This window comes from Callorhinus ursinus, unplaced genomic scaffold (genome assembly GCF_003265705.2).
Source record: "Callorhinus ursinus isolate GAN/ISIS: 27379988/994484 unplaced genomic scaffold, GSC_fseal_2.0 scaffold1, whole genome shotgun sequence".
NCBI classification, from domain to species: Eukaryota; Metazoa; Chordata; class Mammalia; order Carnivora; family Otariidae; genus Callorhinus; species Callorhinus ursinus.
Genome location: NW_027397063.1, coordinates 40114978 through 40139541, shown reverse-complemented (window position 1 = coordinate 40139541; position 24564 = coordinate 40114978). Strand labels below are relative to the sequence as shown.

General features: G+C 35.5%; 1 protein-coding gene and 1 non-coding gene across 8 annotated transcripts in view; both read left to right on the top strand.

Moving 5' to 3' along the window:
- SENP7 (SUMO specific peptidase 7) overlaps positions 1–24564 on the top strand; it is a 134673-nt gene that overhangs the window by 5748 nt on the left and 104361 nt on the right. For 5 of the 7 annotated variants that reach the window (XM_025873460.2, XM_025873487.2, XM_025873478.2 and 2 more), the window contains exons 2-3: positions 4099–4151; positions 10916–11014. In XM_025873460.2, coding sequence (XP_025729245.1) covers positions 4099–4151; positions 10916–11014 — 152 coding nt within the window. Of the gene's footprint in view, positions 1–4098; positions 4152–9038; positions 9343–10915; positions 11015–24564 lie in introns of all 7 variants that reach the window. The other 2 variants (XM_073892731.1, XM_073892733.1) reach the window with 2 other exon arrangements.
- LOC112834583 (small nucleolar RNA SNORD26) lies at positions 5143–5216 on the top strand. Its single transcript, XR_003210949.1, has one exon. It is a non-coding gene; the product is annotated as a small nucleolar RNA SNORD26 (small nucleolar RNA).

Here is a 24564-nt window from a genome sequence, read left to right as displayed (position 1 = left end):
AGCTTCACAATGATGGTAAATTTTAGAGATAGAGAAGAAAACTATGAATCAAGTATCAGAGAATTCTAGGAATGTTGGAGAGGGTATTGGGTCAGTGCATGGTAATCACAAATATGGTGAAGTAATAGAGCCAATTTATGGGAATTTTAAAGAAGGGATTATGCAATAAAGATAAAATATTAATTGGAAGTGGTAGTGGGAGGAGGAGATTGTTAATTCCTACTCCTGATTTTATAATTGAGAGAAGAATCTTGGGAGAACCTTAAAAAAAATAGTGTAGTCAATAAAAAGCTAGGATTCAGTTAAACTAAGGTGGAGGAAATGTTCCAGGAAAAGATTCAGAATTTAAGAACATGGTACTGATTCTGGAAAGGAATTTAGTGGGCTAGGGAAGAGATGGAGAAGAATGTGGATGAAGGGGTAGAGTCGAATTACATAAAACATGAGTGACTAGCAAGATAATAGGCTGTGGGGATTGGCATCTAGGGTGATGCATGTGATTCCCAGGTCTGATGATGGAAGACAGAGAATTGGAAAGTAGATTAGAGAGAATGGTAAAACAGAGAATGGGTTATGAATAGCATTGAGTAGCTTTAAAGATCCAGATTGGAAGTTTGTTATTATGGTGCTGTCTCAAAACTGCTTTCTAGGTGGATAAACTCTTATTAGGCGTCTTTAATAATTTAGAAGGCTGGCAAATATGGGCTGCTTTATCCTACTTTGTATACACTTATAATGATAACTCACCTCTTGAGTGCACCTGACACTGAACTGTCCTTTCATCCATTTCTGCCTATCTAAAATTTGCTCATTATCTAAAACTTCAAAGCTCAGTTCAGTTGTGCCTTTCCAAGAACTATCTCCTCATTAACTCAAACTTAAAACAGATCATATCTATTTCTGAACTTCCATGGGTCTTAGCACTTCTTACATGATATTTATATCAGATTCCATCATATATTCTAGCTTCCTAAATTGTTTAACCTCTTCTGTTGTACTATTGACTCTGACACAGGGACTATCTTATATCCCATAACATGCCTGGAGTGTACTGGTTAAGAAAGCTACCTCTGGTATTAGACCAGTGATGAATCAACATGGTGACTTTGGGAAAGTTATTTGGATTCCTCAAATCTAAATTCTTAATCTGTAAAATGGTGATAATACCGTTACTGATCTCATAAGGCTTTTGTAAAGACTAAATAAAAATAATTTGTGTGTACTTAGCCTAGTGGCTGGCAATGGTAATCATCTTAAATAAATGTTTATGGAGTAAATAAGTGAGTGAGTGATTCCACAAGCTACTTGGGAAAAAGTCATGTCTTTTCAATTGTTTGACTCATGTATTTAGAATGAGAATAATTAGATTTTCCTGTGTGCTAGTACTAATATACTGAGGTCTCTTGAAGAGTAATATTTCAATATAAACTGTTAAAATAATAGTTACCATTTATTTTGCACTAACTATATGCCAGACATAATGCTAAATAATATAGGCTATCTCATTTTAATCTTAATTGAAAAGGTGGATATTCTCTCTTGTCTTAGAGTCTCAGAAGTCACAAGTAAGCCAGGATAGAAATTTAGGTTGTCGAGCTTTAAAATGGTTAATTATTGAGCACCACAATATACCACATAATCACAAGAAGAGGCACATTATATGTTTATTTAAATGACCCAAAGCCAGTGTAGTATAAAATGGAATAGCGCAATTATAAAAACCCCTAAAATTTTGGGAAGTCACAAGAATATTAATTTTAAAGGAAATAGGGAAACATGCTGTAAAACAGGATAGATGCATTTTTAACTCGAGTCAGTTTGGGAATATTAATCTATAAATTACAATTTGGGCAACTGATACTTTTTAAAACATACATATTTTATTAAATTTAGAGTACACAAGAAAGTGAATATAAAGGTAAGGGCTTTCTTACCATTTATTTAAAAATTTTTATTTTTGGTAGTCTAAGGAATGCTACTTTTTGAAAATTGTTTAAATTTATCAAAAGCTTAAGTATAGAGGTTAAATAATTTTTATATCTGTGTTTGCTTCAGGAGATGCATATACAGGCATGTCTTGTTTTATTGTGCTTTGCAGATAATGTGTTTTTTACAAATTGAAACTTCGTGGCACAGTTTTTCCAATAGCATTTGCTTGCTTCATGTCTCTGTCACATTTTGGAAATTCTTGCAATATTTCAAACTTTCATTATTATATTTGTTATGGTGATTGGTGATCAGTGATCTTTGATGCTACTTTTGTAAATTGTTTTGGGTGCCACAAACCACACCCATATAAGACACCAAACAATAAATTTGTGTGTTCTGATTGCTTTACTGACTGGCTGTTCCCTGTGTCTCTTTTCTCCTTGGGCCTCCGTATTCTCTGAGACATGCTGAAAGGTCAGATGATGGTTAGCATTTTTTGCAATTAGATATTTTTAATTAAGGTATGTATGTGGTTATTTTAGACATAGTGCTGTTGCACACTTAATAGACTTCAGTGGAGTGTAAACATAACTTTTATATGGACTAGGAAACTACTCACTTTATTGTGATACTTACTTTATTATGGTATCTCCAATGTATACCTGTAGTGAAATTACTGCTATGTATTATGAACTTAGAGAAATTATTTCAGCTATATAGATTTTTGAATAAGGTATAGTCCGTTTGTTATAATTGTTGTTTTTAAAGCTTTTTTTGTTTTGTTTTTAAGTTGAAGTATTACAGCATGGTATGCATATCTTTAGTATAGTTTGATAACTTTTTGTACTTGTATAAAAATACACTTGTGTAACAATCACCTAAATCAAGATATAAAACATTTCCAGCATCTCAGAAGGCTTACTTGTATCCTGTTCTAGTCAGTATTCCTTCTCTCCTCAGGTACTCCTAATTCAAGGCTTTTGCCCATTTGAAGATTGGGTTGTCTTGCTTTGTAGGAGTTCTTTATATATTCTGGTCTGAGTCCTTTGACAGATGTATGTATTATACGGTATTATTAACTGTCACCATACTGTACATAGATAAATGTGTTATAAATAGTAAATATAAATAATAATCTTCCAGTCTGTGGCTTGCCTTCTTACTCTCTTAATGATGAAGTTTGATGAATTTTAATGAAGTTGAGTTTATTAATCTTTTCCTTTATGGTTAGTACTAATTGTGTCTTGGTTGAGAAATTTTTGCCTACCTTGAGGTCATGAAGTTATTCCCCTCCTTTTTATTCTAGAAGCTTTTTTGTTTTAGCTTTGACATTTGAATCTATGATCCAATTAACTTAATGTTTATAGCGTGAGGTAAGGTTTACTTATTTTCCCTTTTGGTTATCAGATTGCTTTAGCATTACTGTAAAGATCATTTCTTTTTTACCTAATTGTAGTGATATTTTTTTATAAATAAGTGATCACATATGTGTGGATTTCTACTGTTACTTTTTATTATGAAATCTTTGATATATTCCAGTAAATTTTAAGTTCCTGAAAAGCTTAGACTGTGTTTAATTTGCTTACTACACTATCCCCACTGCCTAACATGCCAGGCACATGATAGACACTCAGTAAATATTTGCTGATTGAATGAAAGAATCATAAAGGAAAAATCCACAGGAAGTCTCAGAAATGTTGGTGAGGAGACAGTTAAACTGTACCTAGTTGCAGAGATGCTTAAACATATAGTAGAACTGGAAGTGTTTTTGTATATTCCAAACATACCTCTCACCTTTTGCTTCACCCCCTCTCCCCCCAGCTTCCCCTATTATCAACATTTATCTGGTCATATGGTTCAACCAGCATTTATTGAATACCTTTTGGACTTTTGCCAGGGAATATCTTATTTAGTTCTTAGAGCCAAGTTTTCTTCTTTTTTCTCTTGTCATCATACATGTTATTTAATGAAGGCATTTTGTGAGAATTTGCTATTCTGATTATTTTTTGACCTTTATGTTTAGTCTGTTAGGTTTTGTACAATATATCAGTATAAATTCTGACCCTAGCAAGTTAATTTAAAACAAAGGATGGCTGTGAAAGGATTTGTTTTATCACATTGTTTAGTTCATTTAGATGTTAAATGATAATTTTTACCATGTCTTTGTAGAAATTATCACAGAAGGAAAGAGGAAAAAGTCTTCATCTTCTGAGTTACATAAGGTATGCATTAGTTTTGCTTTTAATCTATTCATTATCTTTAGAGTTACCAATATTGAAAGTATTTTGCTATTTTTCTTTTTAATAAAAATTAAAAAAAATATTATAAAACCATAACTAATTACTGTTTTGCAGGGAATGGTATATCCTAATTAATTCAAAGGTTAACCAAGAAAGAAACACTTTCTGGGATCTGCCTCGTTTAAATCATTGTAAGATGTATCAGTATACTTTCTAGGCCTTATTTTAGATTTTATATGAAACATAACCCAGCATTTCTTTGATAACTGAATATATTATCATACCTCACATTCATTCATTGTAATACTGTAGATACAGAAAGGTTGTGCTCAAGTCATGTGCTGAAAATTACTATTTGAAATATTTCCTATTAAAATTTATTTATTTTACTTTATTTTATTTTATTTCTTCTGTGTAAGCCAAGAGTAGCAAAAGAAGCAAAATGAAATTTCTACCTATGTAGGCAGTGTTTCAAAAATTTAATTTCTTTTTAGAAAGATAATCTTTTTTTCCTCTAGAATTTTGTGACTTAAACACAGTAGTACCCTCATATTCATTATACATATAATTTATTAGACACTTTTTTCTGAAGCATTCCAAATTATGCACAGGGGACTTTTAATTTGGCACAGAGAACTTTAATTTGGTACATTTCATGGAACAAAGCTGGAGAAGAAATCATAACGAGGGCTGTGAGAGGGAATCAAGAGTACACAGACAAGACCAAACAGAGAGCATGGCTTTAGATACTCTTCCACCTTGGCTTACTTTACACTTGTGGGTATGATTTCTTTTAAAATTCTGGATTTGGCTTACGTGGCATAAATGAGGGGGTTAAAAATAAATTCTTACATTGCTGCCATACCGAGCTTTAAATACCTCTGTATTGACTACTATTTCTTTTGTGTTTAATACCTTCAGTGAAGTAAAATGCTCTGTTTTCGGTTGCTGCTTCATGCAGTTGAAAGTCCACCATTAGCTGGTATTTCAATTGAACTCTCTCTTTCTGATGTATCAGTGGAGAAATTCCTAATATCGAGTAAATGCATTTCTCTTTCTTATTTTTAGATGTACGGCAGTATTTAACTTTTTATTTTCAAGTAACTTTAGATTTACAGAAAATTTACAGAAATACTACAGAGTTCTCATCTACCCTTCATTCAGCTTCCCCTAGTGTTAATATCTTATACAACCACAGTACAATGACCAAAATTTAAAAATTAACTTTGGTAAAATATTTTAAGCTACAGACATTACTTGGATTTCTTCAGCTTTTTAAAAAAATAATGTCATTTTTCCATTCCAGGATCCCACATTGCATTTAGGTTATGTCTCCTTGATTTCCTTGATTCTGTGACAGTTCTTTAGTCTTTGTTCTTTCATGATCATGACATTTTTAGAGTACTATGATTTTGTCAGTATTTTGTTGAATATTCCTCAGTTTCAGTTTGTCTCAGGTTTCTCTTCTTTTTTAAAAGATTTTATTTTTAAGTAATCTCTACACCCAACGTGGGGCTTGAACTCACAACCGTGAGATCAGGAGTTGCATGCTCTTCTGACTGAGCCAGCCAGGTGCCCCTGTCTCAGGTTTCTTATGATTAGATTAAAGTTATGGCTTTTTGGGAAGAATGTCACATGATATGCCCTTCTTGGTGTATCCTGTCAGGAGTACACAATACACAATAATGATATGTCTTATTACTGGTGATGTCAGTCTTGACTACCTGCTTAAGATGGCTTCTACCTGGTTATTCCATTGTAAAGTTACTCCTTCACTTTGTAGTAAGTAGATATCCTGGGAGAGATACTTTGAATCTATGCAAATATACTGTTTCTTAACTTTCACCCACTGTTTTACCATCTAGCAGTGGATCTGGTCTGCAACATTTGTTTATGTGATATTCTATTGGTGATTTTCTATTTCCCTCATTCCCTCTACATTTATTAATTGAAGTTCTTCTGTAAGGGAGAGCTACCCCTCTTTTCTCCTTATTTATTTATTCAGTTACTTATTTTTATTAATATGGACTTGAGTATTCTATGGGTTATAATTTATTACAGCATTATTGGCTTTTTTGATTGAAACGAAATGTTTAGCTTAGGTATTAGAAGATCTTTCAGTTTGGATCCTATGCCCTTTTAACATGCTCCTTTTTTTAAGCACTTATTTCTGGTACTCCAAGATACTTTTTAAGGAGCCCTGGTTTTTTTATTGAAGAACAGTATTTAGAAATCTAGGTCTGGGTGCTAGGTGTGCTCATTGCTCTTGGGGTGTCATTGTTTCTAGGCTTTCACTAGAGAAGACTAGAAAACTTTCTTTTTTTTTTTTTTTAAAGATTTTATTTATTTGACACCCATCCCAGACCCTGGGATCAAGACCTGAGCCGAAGGCAGATGCTTAACGACTGAGCCACCCAGGCGCCCCAAGAAAAATTTTTCTATACTAACCCATACACATACACACATCTCTGTATTTCTCTAACTGTACATCTATGAAAAACCATGAGTTTAGTACTGATACTTCTTTTTTTTTTTAAAGATTTTATTTATTTGACGGAGAGAGAGCACAAGTAGGCAGAGCAGCAGGTAGAGGGAGAGGAAGAAGCAGACTCCTGGCTGAGCAGGGAGCCTGATGCAGGGCTCAATCCCAGGACACTGGGATCATAACCTGAGCTGAAGGCAGATGCCTAACCAGTTGAGCCACCCAGGTGCCCCAATACTGATACTTCTGATTCCAGTCCAACACCACAGAGCTTGTTCCAGCCTTTTCCCTTTTATTTTTAACTTTTTTTCTATCATTATCTATCATATATTTACTTATTTGTTCAACCATAATATGCACATGAAGTTAGTATAGAAAAATTGACAGTAGAGTAGTTGTACCTGAAATCTGCTTGTCCTATACTTATATACAATATTAGAGTGAGAGATTTAAATCTATAAGTTATTAATCAGGAAGCTACAGGAGAGGTTTTTCTGGAGCTTTAAATGTTAATATTTTTTTCCCTTGCCTTTTATAATTGCACAGTATTCCTATTAAAAAAAAAATAAAACAGGGGCGCCTGGGTGGCTCAGTCGTTAAGTGTCTGCCTTCGGCTCAGGTCATGATCCCAGGGTCCTGGGATCGAGCCCCGCATCGGGCTCCCTGATCTGCGGGGAGCCTGCTTCTCCCTCTCCCACTCCCCCTGCTTGTGTTCCCTCTCTCGCTGTGTCTCTCTCTTTCAAATAAATAAATAAAATCTTTAAAAAAAAAGATCATTATGTATTTTTTCTTTTATACTTATATTCAAAATAATTTCTTTTTTTAAATTTAAGTTTATTCATATTTTTTAGTAATTTCTACACCCAGTGTGGGGCCAGGATCATGACCCTGAGATCAAGAGTTGCATGCTCTTCTGACTGAGCCAACCGGATGCCCCCAAAATAATTTCTTAGTATCATTAATCTTCTGGAACATGTTATTTAATAACAACTGAATAGTATCTCATTTGGTTTAGTTTTGCCATAATTCTGTTTAATTATTCTTTTATTATTGTTTCTAGTTTTTCTATATTAAAAGTAATATGGAGTCTATATCCCTGTTCATAAATATTTATATATACTTCGATTTTTAAAGCTTTTGTTGCTAGTGGATAGAGTTTTAATAAACATCCAGATTTCATGTGTCTATACTTTGGAGGAATGGAGAACTGCCCTTTTTGAAAATAGGATAGATTACGATTTGTGTCCATCCTAATGGAAGTATGCATGAATATTTATTAGTGTAAATAATTCATTGATACTGAGTCTAAACCATTCATAGGTAAAGTGATTGAAAACTAATTACTGTGAAAAAGGAATGCAAAATCTTCCATGGAAGACATCAGCAGTATTTTAGAAGAAACTAATTTTACAATATACTCAACATGCATAACCACCTCTTACTTTTTCCATGTCTTAGTTGCTGTCCTTCAAGTTTTTTTTTTTTTAGATTTTTTTTTAAAGATTTTATTTATTTTTTTTTGAGAGAGAGGGAGAGAGAGCGTGTGAATGCGCATGAGTGGGAAGAGGGGCAGAGCCAGTGGGAGAGGAAGAAGCAGATTTCCCGCAGAGTGGGGAGTCCCACATGGTTCTCCATCTGAGGACCCTGAGATCATGACCTGAGTTGAAGTCAGACGGTTAACTGACTGAGCCTCCCAGGCGCCCCTGTCCTTCAAGTTTGAACTGAGTAACTTTTTAGGTTATTATTAGGGCCATGTAACAAATTACCCCCAAATTTAGTGGCTTGAACTTACTTTGCTCAGGAATCTGCAGTCTGGGCAGGGTTCAATTGAAGATAACTTTTCTTTGTTTTACGTGGGAGTTAGCTACATTGGCTTGGAGGCTAGGGCCTGTAAAGGTTGCTCACTCACTTATCTTGATACCTGTGCTGAGAAGAGTCAGTATCTTCCAGTAGAATGGCTTAATGGTGTCCAAGATTTTTTACTTAGTGGTTCAGGTCTCCTGAGGAATGTATACTGAGAAAGAGAAGGAAAAAAAAAAAAAAAAGGGAGGACACACAAGCATGGGAGAGGCAGGCTGAAGCAATATAAATATTGCCTTTAATGATTTAGCCTTGGAAGTCACAGTCCTGCCCAGATTCAAGTGGAAGGAATGTAGAGTGCACCTGGTGTTGGAGGACGGTCAGTGTCACATTGTAAGAAGAGCATGTGGGAAGTGGAATATTGTGGCCGTTTTTGGAAAATATAGTATGCTGCAAAATTCAATGGAGGCTAAATAACCTGCCCTTACCTTTACCCTTTGAGGAAGCAATTGTTCCTTAATTAAGAATATAAAGGAAATGATTTATTTTATTATTATTTTTAAAGATTTTATTTCTTTATTTGACAGAGAGAGCACAAGCAAGGGGAGCGACAGGCAGAGGGAGAGGGAGAAGCAGGCTCCCTGCTGAGCAGGGAGCCCGATGCAGGGCTCATTCCCAGGACCCTGGGATCATGACCTGAGCTGAAGGCAGACGCTTAACTGACTGAGCCACCCCGGCGCCCCCAAAGGAAATGATTTAGAGATAAAATTGTCTTTTGCAGATGAAGAATTATGAAGAGATACCTTTTAATACAGATTAGATATAAATAATTAAGAAGTTATTAGTACCTAAGAGGATCAACTCAGAGGTGCTAGTGATAGAAGAGTTGAGGTATCCTTTCTTCAAATTTATTCTATCCTCCTGACTTATGCTCTACTCTCACTGAAATCATTTTATGGACTGTTGCTAGTTGTAGTTGATATAGTACTTATTGTATGTTATATTTTATAGGCAGAATTTGATGCTTAACTATTGTTTATAACTTTCTCTTAATGTGAAATTTAAGGTATTTAAGTTCTAAACAAATGATTTCAAAATTGTGGTTACAATCCATACATTCGTTTATTCAGCACATCATGAGCCATATACTTTGGATATATAAAGGCGACTAAGTCAGGGTACTCTCTTTATTTTATTTTTTAATTTTTAAAAAAATTTTATTTATTTAAGAGAGAGAGAGAGAGAGCACGAGCAGTGGGGTGGGGGGGCGGACAGAGGCAGAGGGAGAAGCAGACTCCCCACTTGAGCAGGGAGCCAGATGCCAGACTTGATTCCAGGACTGTGGGATCACAACCCGAGCTGAAGGCAGACACTTAACTGACTGAGCCACCCAGGCACACAGGGCACTCTCTTTAAAGACCTCCATAGCCTGGAGAAGACAGACATGTAGACAAATATTTATAATATAGTTGATACATGTAATATACATAACATAGTAAAAGTGTACCAAGTACTAATACCTAGAGAAAGGAGTGCCTTGGTGTGGGAGTGACAGTTGTATGGATAGGAGAATAATTTTGAGCAGAATCTGAAGTATTTCACAAGGGAAAAGTAGAGGGAAGGGCACTCATACATACATACAAAGGGAACAGTACATACAAAGGTCTAGAGATATAAAATAATAATACATGTTTGAAGGAAGTTGAGTAAATGGTGCGGTTGGGGTGTAGAGTCAGTGATGTGTGGCTGATGTTAAGGAACCCAGATTGTTAAGAGTTTTATCTGTTAGTAGTGGGTGCCGTTGTATGTTAAATGTTGTAGCTATCATTAGGTTTGTGTGTTAGAGAACTATAGGGATAGTGTTTGAAAGATTAGAAGAGGTAGAGACTGTGGGTAAGAGAATAGTTAGGAGGCTATTGTGACACTTAATTTATCTACCTTAATACTGAATGAGAGGTTTTTTAAATAAATTATATTTAACTGCCTGTAAATTAAGCACTGAATTTATTTATTTTTTTAAAGATTTTATTTATTTGGCAGAGAGAGAGAGAGAGCGCACAAGCAGGCAGAGCAGCAGGGAGGGGGAGAAGCAGGCTCCCCGCTGAGCGGGGAACCCCATGCGGGGCTCCATCCCAGGACTCTGGGATCATGACCTGAGCCTAAGGCAGATGCTAAACCGACCAAGCCACCCAGGGGCCCCTAAGCACTGAATTTAAAACTCTAAAACTAATTGCAAAATGGGGTGCATGGTTGGCTCAGTCATTAGAGCATGCAACTCTTGATCTGGGGGTCATGAGTTCAAGCCTCATGTTAGGTATAAAGCTTATTTTAAAAAATCAAAAAACCCCAAAAAACTAATAGCAAAGTATTAAGGCAGGTTAATATAATGGTTCTATTAGTTTGGTTAATATTCAGTTCTTATTTATATTTCAGTTAAACTGATTATTTTCTCATCTGATTTCAGATAACAAAAATGTTAAATGCAAAACCGGAAGACGTTCGTGTTCAGTCCCCACTGTCCAAACTCAGAAGCTCAGAACACTGGGATCTCCCTTTGCAGGGGGTAAATAAAAACTAATTTCTTTTAAGTTCATAGTGTTGTTTGGTATGTTTAAAATATTTTAATAAAACTGAATTTTCATTTTCTTATATATCCTTGCCTGGGTTTTTTTGTGTTATTTGCAGGGTTTTAATTAGTTTATTTCTGGTATTTGTTGAAGTGATGCTTTGAGGTTAGGGTCTCCTTTAGTTTAAGTATACCTTATCTTGTATGATTGTTTTCTTGAAATTTAAATCTCGTTATTGTAAAAGATATTTTAAATTTATGAGCATATTAAGCTTACTAGAATCACTTGCTCTTTTGCTCTTGTTTTGTAAATTTAAGAGGGTATATCTTAAAATGTGACACAACTATACTTTAAAAGGTATATGGTATATTATGGAGCTTTCATGAATAAGGCTTGAGATGGCACTTTTTTTTTTTTAAAGATTTTATTTATTTATTAGAGAGAGAGAGGGAGAGAGAGCACAGGCAGGGGGAGCAGGAGAGGGAGGAGCAGGCTTCCCGCTGAGTCGGGAACCCAACGTGGGCCTTGATCCCAGGACCCTGGGATCATGACCTAAGTCAAAGGCAGACACTTAACTGACTGAGCCACCCAGGCACCCCAAGATGACACATTTTAAGTATTATTTTTTTCCTCATGCCTGGTACAACTCACAGTTAATTTTTAAAAATAGAATTTTTCTCAGATTTTCTAGTTTATCCATTTGAGCCTGTCTTAGTCTGCTAGGCTAACATAACAAAATATCACAGATTGGGTGGCTTAAACAACAGAAATTTCTTTTCTAACAGTTCTGGAGGCTGAAGTCCAAGATCAAGGTGCATGTAGGGTTGGTTTCTCTAAGGCCTTTCTCCTTGGCTTATAGATGGCCATCTTCTTGCTGTTTCTTCTTATGACCTTTTTTTATGTGTACCCACATCCCTGGTGCTTCTCTTATAAGGATGCTAGCCCTGTTGGATTAGGTCCCTACCCTTATGACCTCATTTAAACTTAATTATCTTCGTAAAGGCCCCATCTCCCCATATGGTCATATTGATGGTGAGGACTTTAACATTTGAAATTGGTAGGGGGAAGCAAAGTTCAAAGCATTAGCATTTTAGGATAACAAATTTTAAGTAATGTTGAATGTTTTTATGTTACAGAAAAGAAAAATTAACCATTTATTATAACTTGTTCTCAGAGGAAAGATTTGTCATTAATATTAGTTGCTTTAACATTATTTAAAAATTTAACTATCAAATAATACATTTGTTTGTTTTATATACAAGGTACAAAAAAGGGAAATAATAAATGAGACAAGATGACTTCTGCTGACATAAAAATTTGCATAAGGTTAGAAAATTTGGGATGTAAAGAAAGGTACAGGTGAAATAAATAATCTTTCTCTGTTCCTTTTTCCTAAAGGCAACCACCATTAATAGTTTTTTTTCATTCCTTTCAAGAAAAAAAATACATATGCCTACATAAATAATTTATATTATTTTTTAATTGTTATAGAACAGAGATCATAAAATATATACTGTTCTGTGCTTTGTTTTCATTTAATAGATGCTAAAAATTTTTTTCTATTTTAACACATTTTTTTATTTTTAAAGATTTATTTATTGGGTGCCTGAGTGGCTCAGTTGGTTAAGCATCTACCTTTGGCTCAGGTCATGATCCCAGGGTCCTGGGGGTCCTGAATCAGGCTCCTTGCTCAGCAGGGAGTCTGCTTCTCCCTTTCCCCTTTGTCCCTCCCCCCTACTTGTGTTCTCCCTCACTTTCTTGCCCTCTCTCTCAAATATATAAATAAAACCTAAAATAAATAAAGATTTATTTATTTATTTAAGTAATCTCTGTGCTTAATATGGGGCTTGAACTCACAGCCCTGAGATCAAAAATCACATGCTCTACTGATTGAGCCATCCAGGTTTCCCTATTTTAATACATTTAGATCTACTACTTTTATTTATTTTTGTTGGCTTTGTAGTACTGTAAAAATTTACAGCATACCATAATTAAAAAAATTTTTTTTAGTAAAATTGACACATAATATTACATTAGTTTCAGGTATACAACATGGTGATTCAGCTTCTCTTTATGTTATGCTATGCTCACAAGTGTAGCTATCATCTGTCACCATATACATAATCCACTTAGTTAGTTCACTGGTATTAGTTGTTTCCAGAGTTTTGCGAATAGAAACAATGCTGCAGTGGACATTTTTTTCCTTTTTTTTAAACATCGTTTTTCATATGTAGAAAACCATTTTTGAGCAGAATTACTAGGTTGAAGGGAATTTATATATGAAATTTTAATGAATGTTACAAAATTGTCTCTCGGAAAATGTGCACAATTTGTATTGTCACCAATGAGAGCTCCCATTTTTCTAGAAACTTACTGGCACTGGATATTATCACACAGTAAAATTGTTGCCAATTTAATAGGAAGAAAAAAACATTATTTTAAGAAAATTTGATCTCTTTGCATTTATGTATTCTGTCTTAGGATATTGAATTTATTGTGGAATAAACATATGTACTATAGATAATTTTATTTTATTTTTTTAAGATTTTATTTTTTATTTGAGAGAGAGAGAGAGAGAGAGAGCACGAGTCAGGGGAGGGGGAGAGGGAGAAACAGACTTCCCAGCTGAGCAGGGAGCCTGATGCGGGGCTTGATCCCAGGACCCCGGGATCATGACCTGAGCCGAAGGCAGACGCTTAGCCAACTGAGCCACCCAGGCGTCCCTAAATAATTTTAAACACACACACACACACACACACACACACACACACACACACACAGTCTCTTGGAAGTAGACATAGGCTCAATTTTCTTAAGCAGTATCTCACTAAATGTTTTTTTTCCTTTACTCTTGGGTCATACATATCTTCTTTTAGTTTTTGGCATTCAAGAGGCAGATGTAGATTACCTGAGAGCTCTTTAGGTATTAAGTCATTGTGTTATAATCTTCTGTCTTGTTTTTCCTTAACTCTATTTCAGCAGTCTCCTTTTCCTGAGAAGCTAACCATTTACTTTCTTCTTTAGTTCCCTCTAACCTACTGAATAAAACCAGGTCTCTTCAGAGACGTATTTTCTTTTCCCAGGCCTAGTTTTCCACCCAAGTTGAATGTCTTCCTGAAGATAGTGATACTTAAGGTTTTGGAAATCTGTATCCTGCTTGAGATTTAAAGTGGTACATGTGTCAGCATTGCTATGCTCTTTTGTTTCTTTAGACTTCACAGGTTTTGCTAAGTATGCTTCATAGTTTGTAGAGGTTGAGGCTGTACCAGTATCTTGCTTAGTTGTTTCTCTCACATACTTTTTTTTTTTTTAAGATTATTTATTTTTTTAAAGTAATCTCTACACCCAATGTGGGACTTGAATTTACAACACTGAGATCAAGAGTCTCATGCCTTACTGACTGAGCCAGCCAGGCACTCCCCACACACCCTTTTTAAATTGTTTTTAGTGGGTTTCTGTGAATGACAAAGAGATAACTTTGCATAGTCTTTAGCAGAATTTTAACTCATTTGTTTACTTATTTGTGGTTTTTATTGAGATATAATTTCATGAAATAGATTCCACAGGCCTTAGGTATATAACTGGATGAGTATTGACTAATGTGACATATGTAACCAATCCCACTCAAAAATGGTTCCCTATAATATGAAAAGTGATGTTCACTGTCCCATTGTTTCCAAAGGAATAGAGCATTGTCATGAGCCTTGAAAGTTCCCTGTCTCCCTTTCCTTTGTATCTTAGCTTTGCCCACTCTCCCAACCCCCACCCTACTACTGGCAACCACTTTTCTGATTTCTGTTTCTGTAGGGTAGTTTTGCCTGTTCATACACTACTCTTATATTTTGCTTCCTTTGCTCAGTAAAATGTTGAAATTCATCCCTGTTTTGCATCTATCAGTGGTTTGTTCCTTTTTATTGCTAAGTAATATTCCATTTTGTGGCTATAACACATTTTGTTTATTTAATTCTTCTGTTGATGGAGTTTTTGACTTGGTTTTAATTTTCATTTTTCTGATGACTAATGGTGTTAAGACATTTTCCTATGTTGATTGGCTATTGTATATCTTTTTTTGTGAAGTGTGTATTCAATTGTTTTGCCCTTTTAAAAATAAGTTTTATTGAGAATTAATTTATATACAATTAAATTAATCCATTTTAATTCTTCTCAACTTTGACAAATGTATATGCTTTTGCAACCACCACCATAATAAAGGTGTGTGTATGTGCGTGTGTGTATTTGTAGTTTTTTTCTCAGTGTACAGTTCTGAGTTACAAGATCTGTATAGACTCATATAAGTATGACAGTGAAGATATTGTACTGTTCCATTACTCTAAAAAATTCCCTGGTGCTGTCCCCTTTGTAATTATACTCTGTCCCTACTTTTAACCCCTGGTAACATTGTTTTCTGTAGCTATACCTCTACATTTTCCAGAATGTCACATAAATGGAATCATAGAGTGTGTAATGTTTTGAGAATTGACTTTTAACTCAGCATAATGCCATTGAAATTCATTCATGTTTTTGTGTGTATCAGTAGTTTTTCTATTCTCCCCATTGAAGGACATATAGGTTGTTTCCTGGTATTGGCCATTAAGAATAAAGTTGCTATAAATATTTGCATACATGTTTTTTTGTGAGCATGAATTTTAATTTCTGTAGGGTAAATATTTAGGAGTGGGATTCCTGGGTCATATGCTAAGTGTGTATTAACTGCCAAACTGATTTCCAGACTGGTGGTACCATTTTTGCATTCTCAGCAGCAATGTATGGAGAGTTCTGGGTGCTTTGTATCTTTCTTAGCACTTGATGTTGCCAGTTTGTTTGTTTTTTTAATTAACGGATTTTGTTTTTTAGAGTAATATTAGGTTTACAGAAAAATTGGAGGGATGGTACTGGCAGTACCCATATACCCCTCAGTTCCCCTTCCCTATTACCCCCACATAATTTCCTTTATTAATATCTTTGTATCAGTGTCGTACATTTGTTACAGTTGTTAAGCCAATACTGATAAATTATTATTATTATTTATTGGATATAACTGACATATAACTGACATAGGTGTACAACATAATATTTTGATATATGTATATATTGCAGAATGATTAGCACAGTAGTTTAGTTAACATCCATTAGCACACATAGTAATAGTTTTCTTATGATGAGACTTTTAAGATCTACTTTCTTAACAACTTCAGATAAATAATCAGTATTGTTATGTAAATCACCATGCTGTATATCACATTCCCAGGACTTATTTATCTTGTAACTAGAAGTTTATACCTTTTGACCCCCTTCACCCACTTTGCCCACTCCCCACCTCTGGCAACTACAAATTTGTTTTTTTTTTTATGAGTTCAGATTTTTTTTTTTTTCTTAGATTCCTCCTATAAGTGAGATCATACAGTATTTGTTTCTTTGTCTGACATATTTCAGTTAGCATTTGGCCTTCGGGCCCATCCATGTTGTGCAAATGGCAAGATTTTTTTATATCGTTGAATAATTTTCCCTTCTGTATTGTATACCACATTTTCTTTTTCCATTCATCTATTGATAGACACATTGTTTCCATGTCTTGGTTATTGTAAATAATGCTGCAATGAATATGGGGTTGCAGATATCTTTTTGAAATGGTGATTTCATTTCCTAAGGACAAATATCCAGAAGTGGAAGTGGAATTGCTGGGTTATATGGTAGTTCTATTTTTAATTTTTTGAGGAAGCTCCATACTGTTTTCCATATTGGTTGTACCAATTTACATTCCCACCAACAGTGCACAAGGATTCCCTTTTCTCCACATCCTCATCAATACTTGTTACGTCTGTCTTTATGGTAATGTCTGTTCTAACAGGTATGAGGTGATATCTCACTGTGGTTTTGATTTGCATTTCTCTGATGATTAGTGATGTTGAGCACCTTTTCATGTAGGTATTGCCCATTTGTAGGTCTTCTTTGGAAAAATATCTATTCAGACCCTCTGCCCATTTTATTTTTTTTTCAAGATTTTATTTATTAGAGAGAGGGTGAGACAGAGAAAGAGAGAAAGCATCAGCAGGGGGAGGGAGCAGAGGGAGAGGGAGAGGCAGAGGGAGAGGGAGAAGCAAGGCTCCTGATGGGGGGCTTGATCCCAGGACCCTGGATCATGACCTGAGCCAAATGTAGACACTTAACCAACTGAGCCACCCAATTGCCCTGACCCTCTGCCCATTTTTATTTTTTATTTTTTTAATTTTTAAAATTTTATTTATTTGACACAGAGAGAGCGAGTGAGCACAAGCAGGAGGAGAGGGCAGAGGGAGAAGCAGACTCCCTGCTGAGCAGGGAGCCCAGTGTGGGGCTGGATCCCAGGACCCTGGGATCATGACCTGAGCCCTAGGCAGATGCTTAACTGACTGAGCCACCCAAGCACCCCTTTCTACCCATTTTTAAATTGGATTTTTTTTTAATGCTATTGAGTTGTATGAGTTCTTTATATATTTTGGATATTAACCTCTTATTAGATATATGATTTGCAAATAATTCTTACATTCTGTAGGTTGCCTTTTCATTTTGCTGTACAGAAGCTTTTTAGTTTGATATAGTACCACTTATTTATTTCTGTCTTTGTTGCCTTTGCTTATGTGTCAGATTCAAAAAATCATTGCTAAGACCAACGTCAAGGAACTTGCCATCTTCAAGGAGCTTTATGGTTTCAGGTCTTATGTTCAAGTTTTTAATCCATTTTAAGTTGATTTTTGTATGTGGTGTGAGATAGTGGTCCAATTTCACTATTTCATATAAGGCTGTCCAGTTTCCCAGCCCCATTTATTGAAGAGAGTATTCTTTCCCCATTGTATGTTTTTTGTTCCTTTTATTTATTAATTGAATATATATGCATGGGTTTATTTCTGGGCTCTGTTCTGTTCCATTGATTTTTTTTTTTTTTTCCCATTGATCTTAGGTCTGTTTTTATGCCTATGCCATACTGTTTTGATTACTATAGCTTTGTAATGTTTCAAATGAGGGAGTATGATGCCTCTAACTTTTTCTTCTTAAGATTGCTTTGACTATTCAGGCTCTTTTGTTGTTGCATACCAATTTTAGGATTATTTGTTCTATTTCTGTGAAAAGTGCTGTTGGAATGTTGATAGGGATTGCATTGAATTGGTAGATTACTTTGAGTAGTGTGGACATTTTATCAATATTCTTCTAATCCATGAGCACAGAATATTTTTTCATTTATTTATGTCTTTTTTAGTTTCTTTTGTCAGTGTCTTATAGTTTTCAATGTACCAGACTTTCATCTTCTTGGTTGAATTTTTTCCTAGGTGTTTTTTTTGTTTTTTTTTTTTGTGGTTTTTTTTTTCCTGTATATGGGATTGTTTTCTTAATATCTCTGATAGTTTGTTGTTAGTATATGGAAATGACATTGATTTTTGTATCCTGCAACTTTACTGAAATTGTTGATTAGTTCTAAGTTTCTGGTGGCATCTTTAAGCTTTTCTATATATAATATCATGTCATCTGTGGATAGAGACAATTTTACTTCTTTTTGATTTGGTTGTCTTTTATTTATTTATTTTTTGCCTAATTGTGAGATTTCTTTGGACTTCTAGTATTCTGTTAAAGAAAAGTGGGGAGAGTTGGAAACCTTGTCTTCTTCCTGATTTTAGAGGAAAAACTTTCAGCTTTTCATGATTGAGTATGATAGGCACTGTGGGCTGTGATATGTGATCTTTATTATGTTTAGGTACATTCCATATATATTTACTTTGTTGAGAGTTTTTATTATGAATGGATGTTGAATTTTATCAGATGCTTTTTTGCATCTGTTGAGATGATGATATGTTTTACTTTTATTCTTTCACGTTGATTGATTGGTGGATACTGAACCTTACTTGCATCTCTGGAATAAATCCTATTTTTTTTTGAAGATTTTATTTATTTATTTGACAGGGAGAGACACAGTGAGAGAGGGAACACGAACAGGGGGAGTGGGAGAGGGAGAAGCAAGCTCCCCACCAAGCAGGGAGCCCGATGCGGGGCTCGATCCCAGGACCCTGGGATCCTGACCTGAGCCGAAGGCAGATGCTTAACGACTGAGCTACCCAGGTGCCCCTGGAATAAATCCTATTTGATCCTGGTGTATGATTCTTTTGTATTGTTGAATTGGATTTGCTAATATTTTATTAAGGATTTTTGTAGCTGTTTTCATCAGTGATATTGGTCTGTAATTTTTTTTCTTTTTTAAAGATTTTATTTGAGAGAGAGAGTGTGTGTGAGAGACAAAGAGAGCATGAGTAGTGGGGAGGGGCAGTGGGAAAGGGAGAAGCAAACTCCCCACCGAGCAGGGAGTCTGACACAGGGCTCAATCCCGGGACCCCAAGATCATGACCTGAGCTGAAGGCAGACTCGTAACTGACTGAGGCACCCAGCACGCCCCTGGTCTATAATTTTCTTGAGTGTCCTTGTCTGATTTTGGTATTAGAGTATTGAAGGCCTCATAAAATAAGTTTGGGAGTGATTCGTCTTCTGTTTTTGAGGAGTTTGAGAAAAATTGGTAATAATTCTTATTTAAATGTTGGGTACACTTCACCAGGGAAGCTCTCTGTCCTGTACTTTTATTTGTTGAGAGGTTGTTGATTACTGAATCTATCTCCTTACTAGTAATCAGGCTGTTCAGATTTTCTTTCTTCATAATTCATTCTTCGTAGGTCATGTTTCTAGGAATTTACTTATTTCTTCTAGGTTGTCCAGAGTGGTGGTGTTTAATTAATTTTTCATAGTAGCCTCTTATGATTTTTTGTAGTTTGGTGGTATCATTGATAATGTCTCCTCTTTCATTTTGGGTTTTACTTATTGAATTCTCTCTCTTTTTCTTGTCGAGTCTAGCTAAAGATTTGTCAATTTTGTTTATCTTTTCAAAATACCAGCTCTAAGTTTCATTAATCTTTTCTGTTGTCTCTTTAGTCTCAGTTTCCACTCTGATCTTTGTTATTTCCTTCATTCCAGTAACTTAGGGCCTTAGTTTGTACTTTTTCTAATCCCTTGAAGTGTAAAGTCATGTTTCAGATCTTTTTGTTTCTTAATGTAGATGTTTTTTGCTATGAACTTTTCTCTTAGTACTGCTTTTGCTGCAGCATCCCATAAGTTTTTATATATTGCCATTTTCATATGTCTCAAGATATTTTTTATTTTTCTTTTGATTTCTTCTTTGACCGATTGGTTGTTCAGGAGCATATGGTTTAACTTCACATATTTGTGAGTTTTTCAGTGTTTTTCTTGTGACTGATGTGTAGTTTCATACCATTGTGTTTGGAAAAGATGCTTGGTATAATAGTCTTCTTATATTTCTTTATTTAAAACATTTATAAGTTAAATTTTTTTTTTTATTTTTTACCATCACCACCCACCATCCTCCCCACCAATCTTTTTTTTTTTTTTTTTTTTTTTTGGGCAGAGGGAGAGGGAGAGAATCTTGAGCAGTCTCCATGCCCAGTGTGGAGCCTGATGCTGGGCTTAATTTCACGACCTGAACTGAAATCAAGAGTCAGATCCTTAATTCACTGAGCTACCCAGGCACCCCCCACCAGTCTTCTTAATTTTATTAAGACTTGTTTTGTGGCCTAATATATGATCTGTCCCAGAGAATGTTCCATGTATGCTTGAGAAGAATGTTCTATAAATGTCTTTTAAGTCCATCTGGTCTAATGTGCTGTTTAAGTACAATCCTTCCTTACTGATTCTCTATCTGGATGATCTATCCATTGGTGAAAGTGGGGTATTGAATCTCTTACTATTATTGTATTGTTTATTCCTCCCTTTAGATTTCTTAGTATTTGCTTTACATATTTACATGTTCCTATGTTGGGTTCATAAATACTTATAAATGTTATATCCTCTTGTTCAATTGACCCCTTTATCATTATATAATGACCTACCTTGTCTGTTATTGCAGTTTCTGTTTTAAAGTGTATTTTGTCTCATTAAGCATACCTACCCCAGCTTTTTTTGGTTTCCCTTTGTAAGGAATATCTTTTCCCATCCCATCTTTTTTAACTTATGTATGTTTTTAAAGGTGAGGTGAGTCTCTTGTAGGCAGTATATAGTTGGGTTTTTTTTAATCCATTTAATCACTCTGTCTTTTGATTAGAGAATTTATTCCATTTACATTTAAAGAATTATTGATAGATATGGACTTACTGCCATTTTGTTAATTGGTTTTTGACTGTTTTGTAATTCCCTTATTTCTTTCTTTTCTCTTGCTCTGTTCCTTTGTGATTTGATGATCTTCTGTAGTGATATTGTTTGATACCTTTCCCTTTATCTTTTGTGTATCTACTGGAGATTTTTGCCTTGTGTTTACCATGAGGCTTACATAATACATTTTTATAGCAGTATATTTTAAGTTGATAACCACTTAAACTTGAATTCATTCTAAAGCTCTACATTTTTATCCACTGCCTATTTTGTTTTTGATGTCAAAATTTGTATTTTGTATATCCATTAATGAATTATTGTAGTTAGAGTTATGTTTTTTTTTACATTTTTCTTTTAGCCTTCATATTGTACTTAGAAGTGGTTAGCCTGCCATAATTAGATTAGATTATTCTGAATTTATATATTTGCCTTTACACTGAGATTCATACTTTCATGTTTTCTTCTTACTAATTAGCATCCTTTTGTTTTTGGTTAAGGAAGTCCCTACAACATTTCTTATAAAGCTAGTCTAGTGGTGATAAGCTCCTTTACCTTCTGCTTGTCTGGAAAACTCTATCTCTCCTTCAATTCTGAAAGACACCTTTGGTGATTTTATTCTTGTTTTTGGTTGTTTGTTTGAGTACCTTTTTTTTTTTAAGTTTATTTTTAGGTGATCTCTATCCCCAATGTGGGGCTCAAATTCACGACCCCCTGAGATCAAGTGTTGCATTCTCTACCAACACAGTCAGCCAGGTGCCCCTGTTTCATCACTTTTAATACATAATGGCACTTTTTTCTGGCCTGCAAAGTTTCTGCTGAAAAATCTGCTAATAATCTTTTGGAAGGGGGTTTCCTTGTGTATAACAAGTTGTTTTTCTCCTGTTGCTTTTTATATTCTCCTTGTGTTTAATTTTTTGCAGTTTAACTATAATGTGTCTTGGTGTGAATCTCTGTGGAGATCTAATTTGGAACATCTATTTTGGAACTTTCTGGGCTTCCTGGATTTGAATGTCTGTTTCCCTCCCATTATTTCTTCAGGTAATTTTCTGGCACTTTCTCTCTCTCTTCTTCTGGGACCCCTATAATGTGAATATTGTTCTATCTGATGTTCCATAAATCCCTTAATATATCTTCACTCTTGTTAATTTCTTTTCCTTTTTGGTCTTCTGAATGGGTGAATTCTAGTGCCCTGTCTTTGAGTTTGCTGGTCCTTTCTTCTACTTCATTTAGTCTACTGTTGAATCTCTCTAATTGAAGTTTTAAGTTCTGTTATTGTAATCTTCAGCTCTATGATTTGTTTGGTACTTAATATATTCTCTTTGTTGACATTTTCACTTTGTCTATGCATTGTTCTCCTGATGTTGGTGAGCATCTTTATAACAGTTATTTTGAACTATTTATCAGGTTAAGTCACTTTCTCCATTTCATTAAGGTTTTTTTCTTTTGTTTGGAACATATTCCTTTGCTTCATTTTCCTCCACTGTAGTTGGTTTCTGTGCAGTATATGAAACAGCTGCTTCCTAGTCTTGAAGGTGTGATCTTGTATAGGAGTTGAACTCTATCTTAGCTCTTGTTGTCTCTCAAACCTTTGGGACTGTCCAAGCCGACTTCTTTGTTCTTTAGTGGCTCCCAGTAGTTTAGGGTGTGCCAAGACCTGTCAGTGACTCTAAGGGTGATCTTAGGCTGATTGGAAGCTGGATCCTCAGGCAGCAGCTTTAAAAGTATGCAAAGATACCTCTTCCAGGGGAAGACTGGTAGATGAGTATTTCTGTCTGCTCCCTCTGTGCTGTGTGCCCTGCGGGATAGCTGGTGTTAAGAACTGTTTCTCTATTTGTTTCAGTCCTGTGGAATCCATGAACATAGTCCTCACTGGCCACCACAGCCATGTGATCAAGGGGCATCCCATAGATAGCAGCTGCAAAAACCAGCGTGTCAGACTTGTGCATAAGCTCCTTTTCAGGAGATAGTGGCAATCTGGAATGAAGCAGAGGGAGACACAGAGATGGGATCTGCTTGCCTCTGTAGTCTCTGGAGAGAATTGTAGTTGGCCTCTAAATGCATGTTAAATTAGAAGCCTGTCCTCAGGCTGCAGTTTCTAAGATAAACAGACCTCTTTCTGGGTGTGTTTTAGTCTGCTACCTCTATGATGGGTCCTGGAGTGTTAGCCATGATGAGTCCATGTGAACCTTTTAAGAACTGTTTCTTGGTTTGCTATAGCCTTGTGAGTCTCATGGATGCAAGCCTCATTGGCTTTCAAAGCTAGATGTTTTAGTAGCCTGTCTCTTGGTGATAATCATAAAGGTCAGGGTGCCAGATGTGGGGTCCAAATCCTTTGTACCTTAGGCAGAAGCTGGGTGTTGTCAGTTTCCTCCTGGTTGTGTTCCATTTTGCTGGGAGTGTGTTTATGGCAAGATTATCTCAACTTCTCCTACATGTTTCAGTGTTTTTTTTTTTCCTCATTCCTGTGATATTTAGAGGAGTTTTTCAGCTAGTTTCTGGATTTTTTCAGAGGGAATTGTTCTGTATGTAACTGTAGATTTGGTATGTCTGTGGGAGGAAGTGATTTCAGGAGCCTGCTACTTTGTCATCTTGAATTGGAACTATCCCTGGTAGATTATTGTTAGTTGAAGTCCATAGTTTACATTAGGGTTCATGTTTTGTCTGGTATTTTCTTTGTTTTGACAAGTGTATAATGGCATGTATCTACCATTACAATGTGATACAGAATAATTTCACTGTTAAAAAAAAATCTTTTGTGGGGCACCTGGGTGGCTCAGTCGTTAAGCGTCTGCCTTCGGCTCAGGTCATGATCCCAGGGTCCTGGGATCGAGCCCCGCATGGGGCTCCCTGCTCAGTGGGAAGCCTGCTTCTCCCTCTCCCACTCCCCCCGGCTTGTGTTCCCTCTCTTGCTGTGTCTCTCTCTGTCAAATAAATAAAATCTTTAAAAAAAAATCTTTTGTGCTCCACTGATCTTTTTAATATCTCCAGTTTTACTTTTTTGATAATGTCACATGGAATCATGCAGCCTTTTCAGATTGTCTTCTTCCATGTAGCAATATGCTTTTACATTCATTCATGTCTTTTTTGGGCTTGATACTTCATTTCTTTAAAAAAAAAAGAATTTTTGGGGGGCATCTGAGTGGCTCAGTCAGTTGTGTCCGATTTTTTTTTTTGGCTCAGGTCATGATCTCAGAGTCCTGAGATCAAGCCCTGCATCAGGCTCTCCATTCAGCGGGGGTCTGCTTTTCTCCTTTTCCCTCTGCCTTTCTGCCCACTCATGCATGCTCTCCATCTCTCTCTCTAAAATAAATAAATATTTAAAAAAACAAAGAATTTTTACAAGACTGTTTTTTAGAGCAGCTTTAGGTTT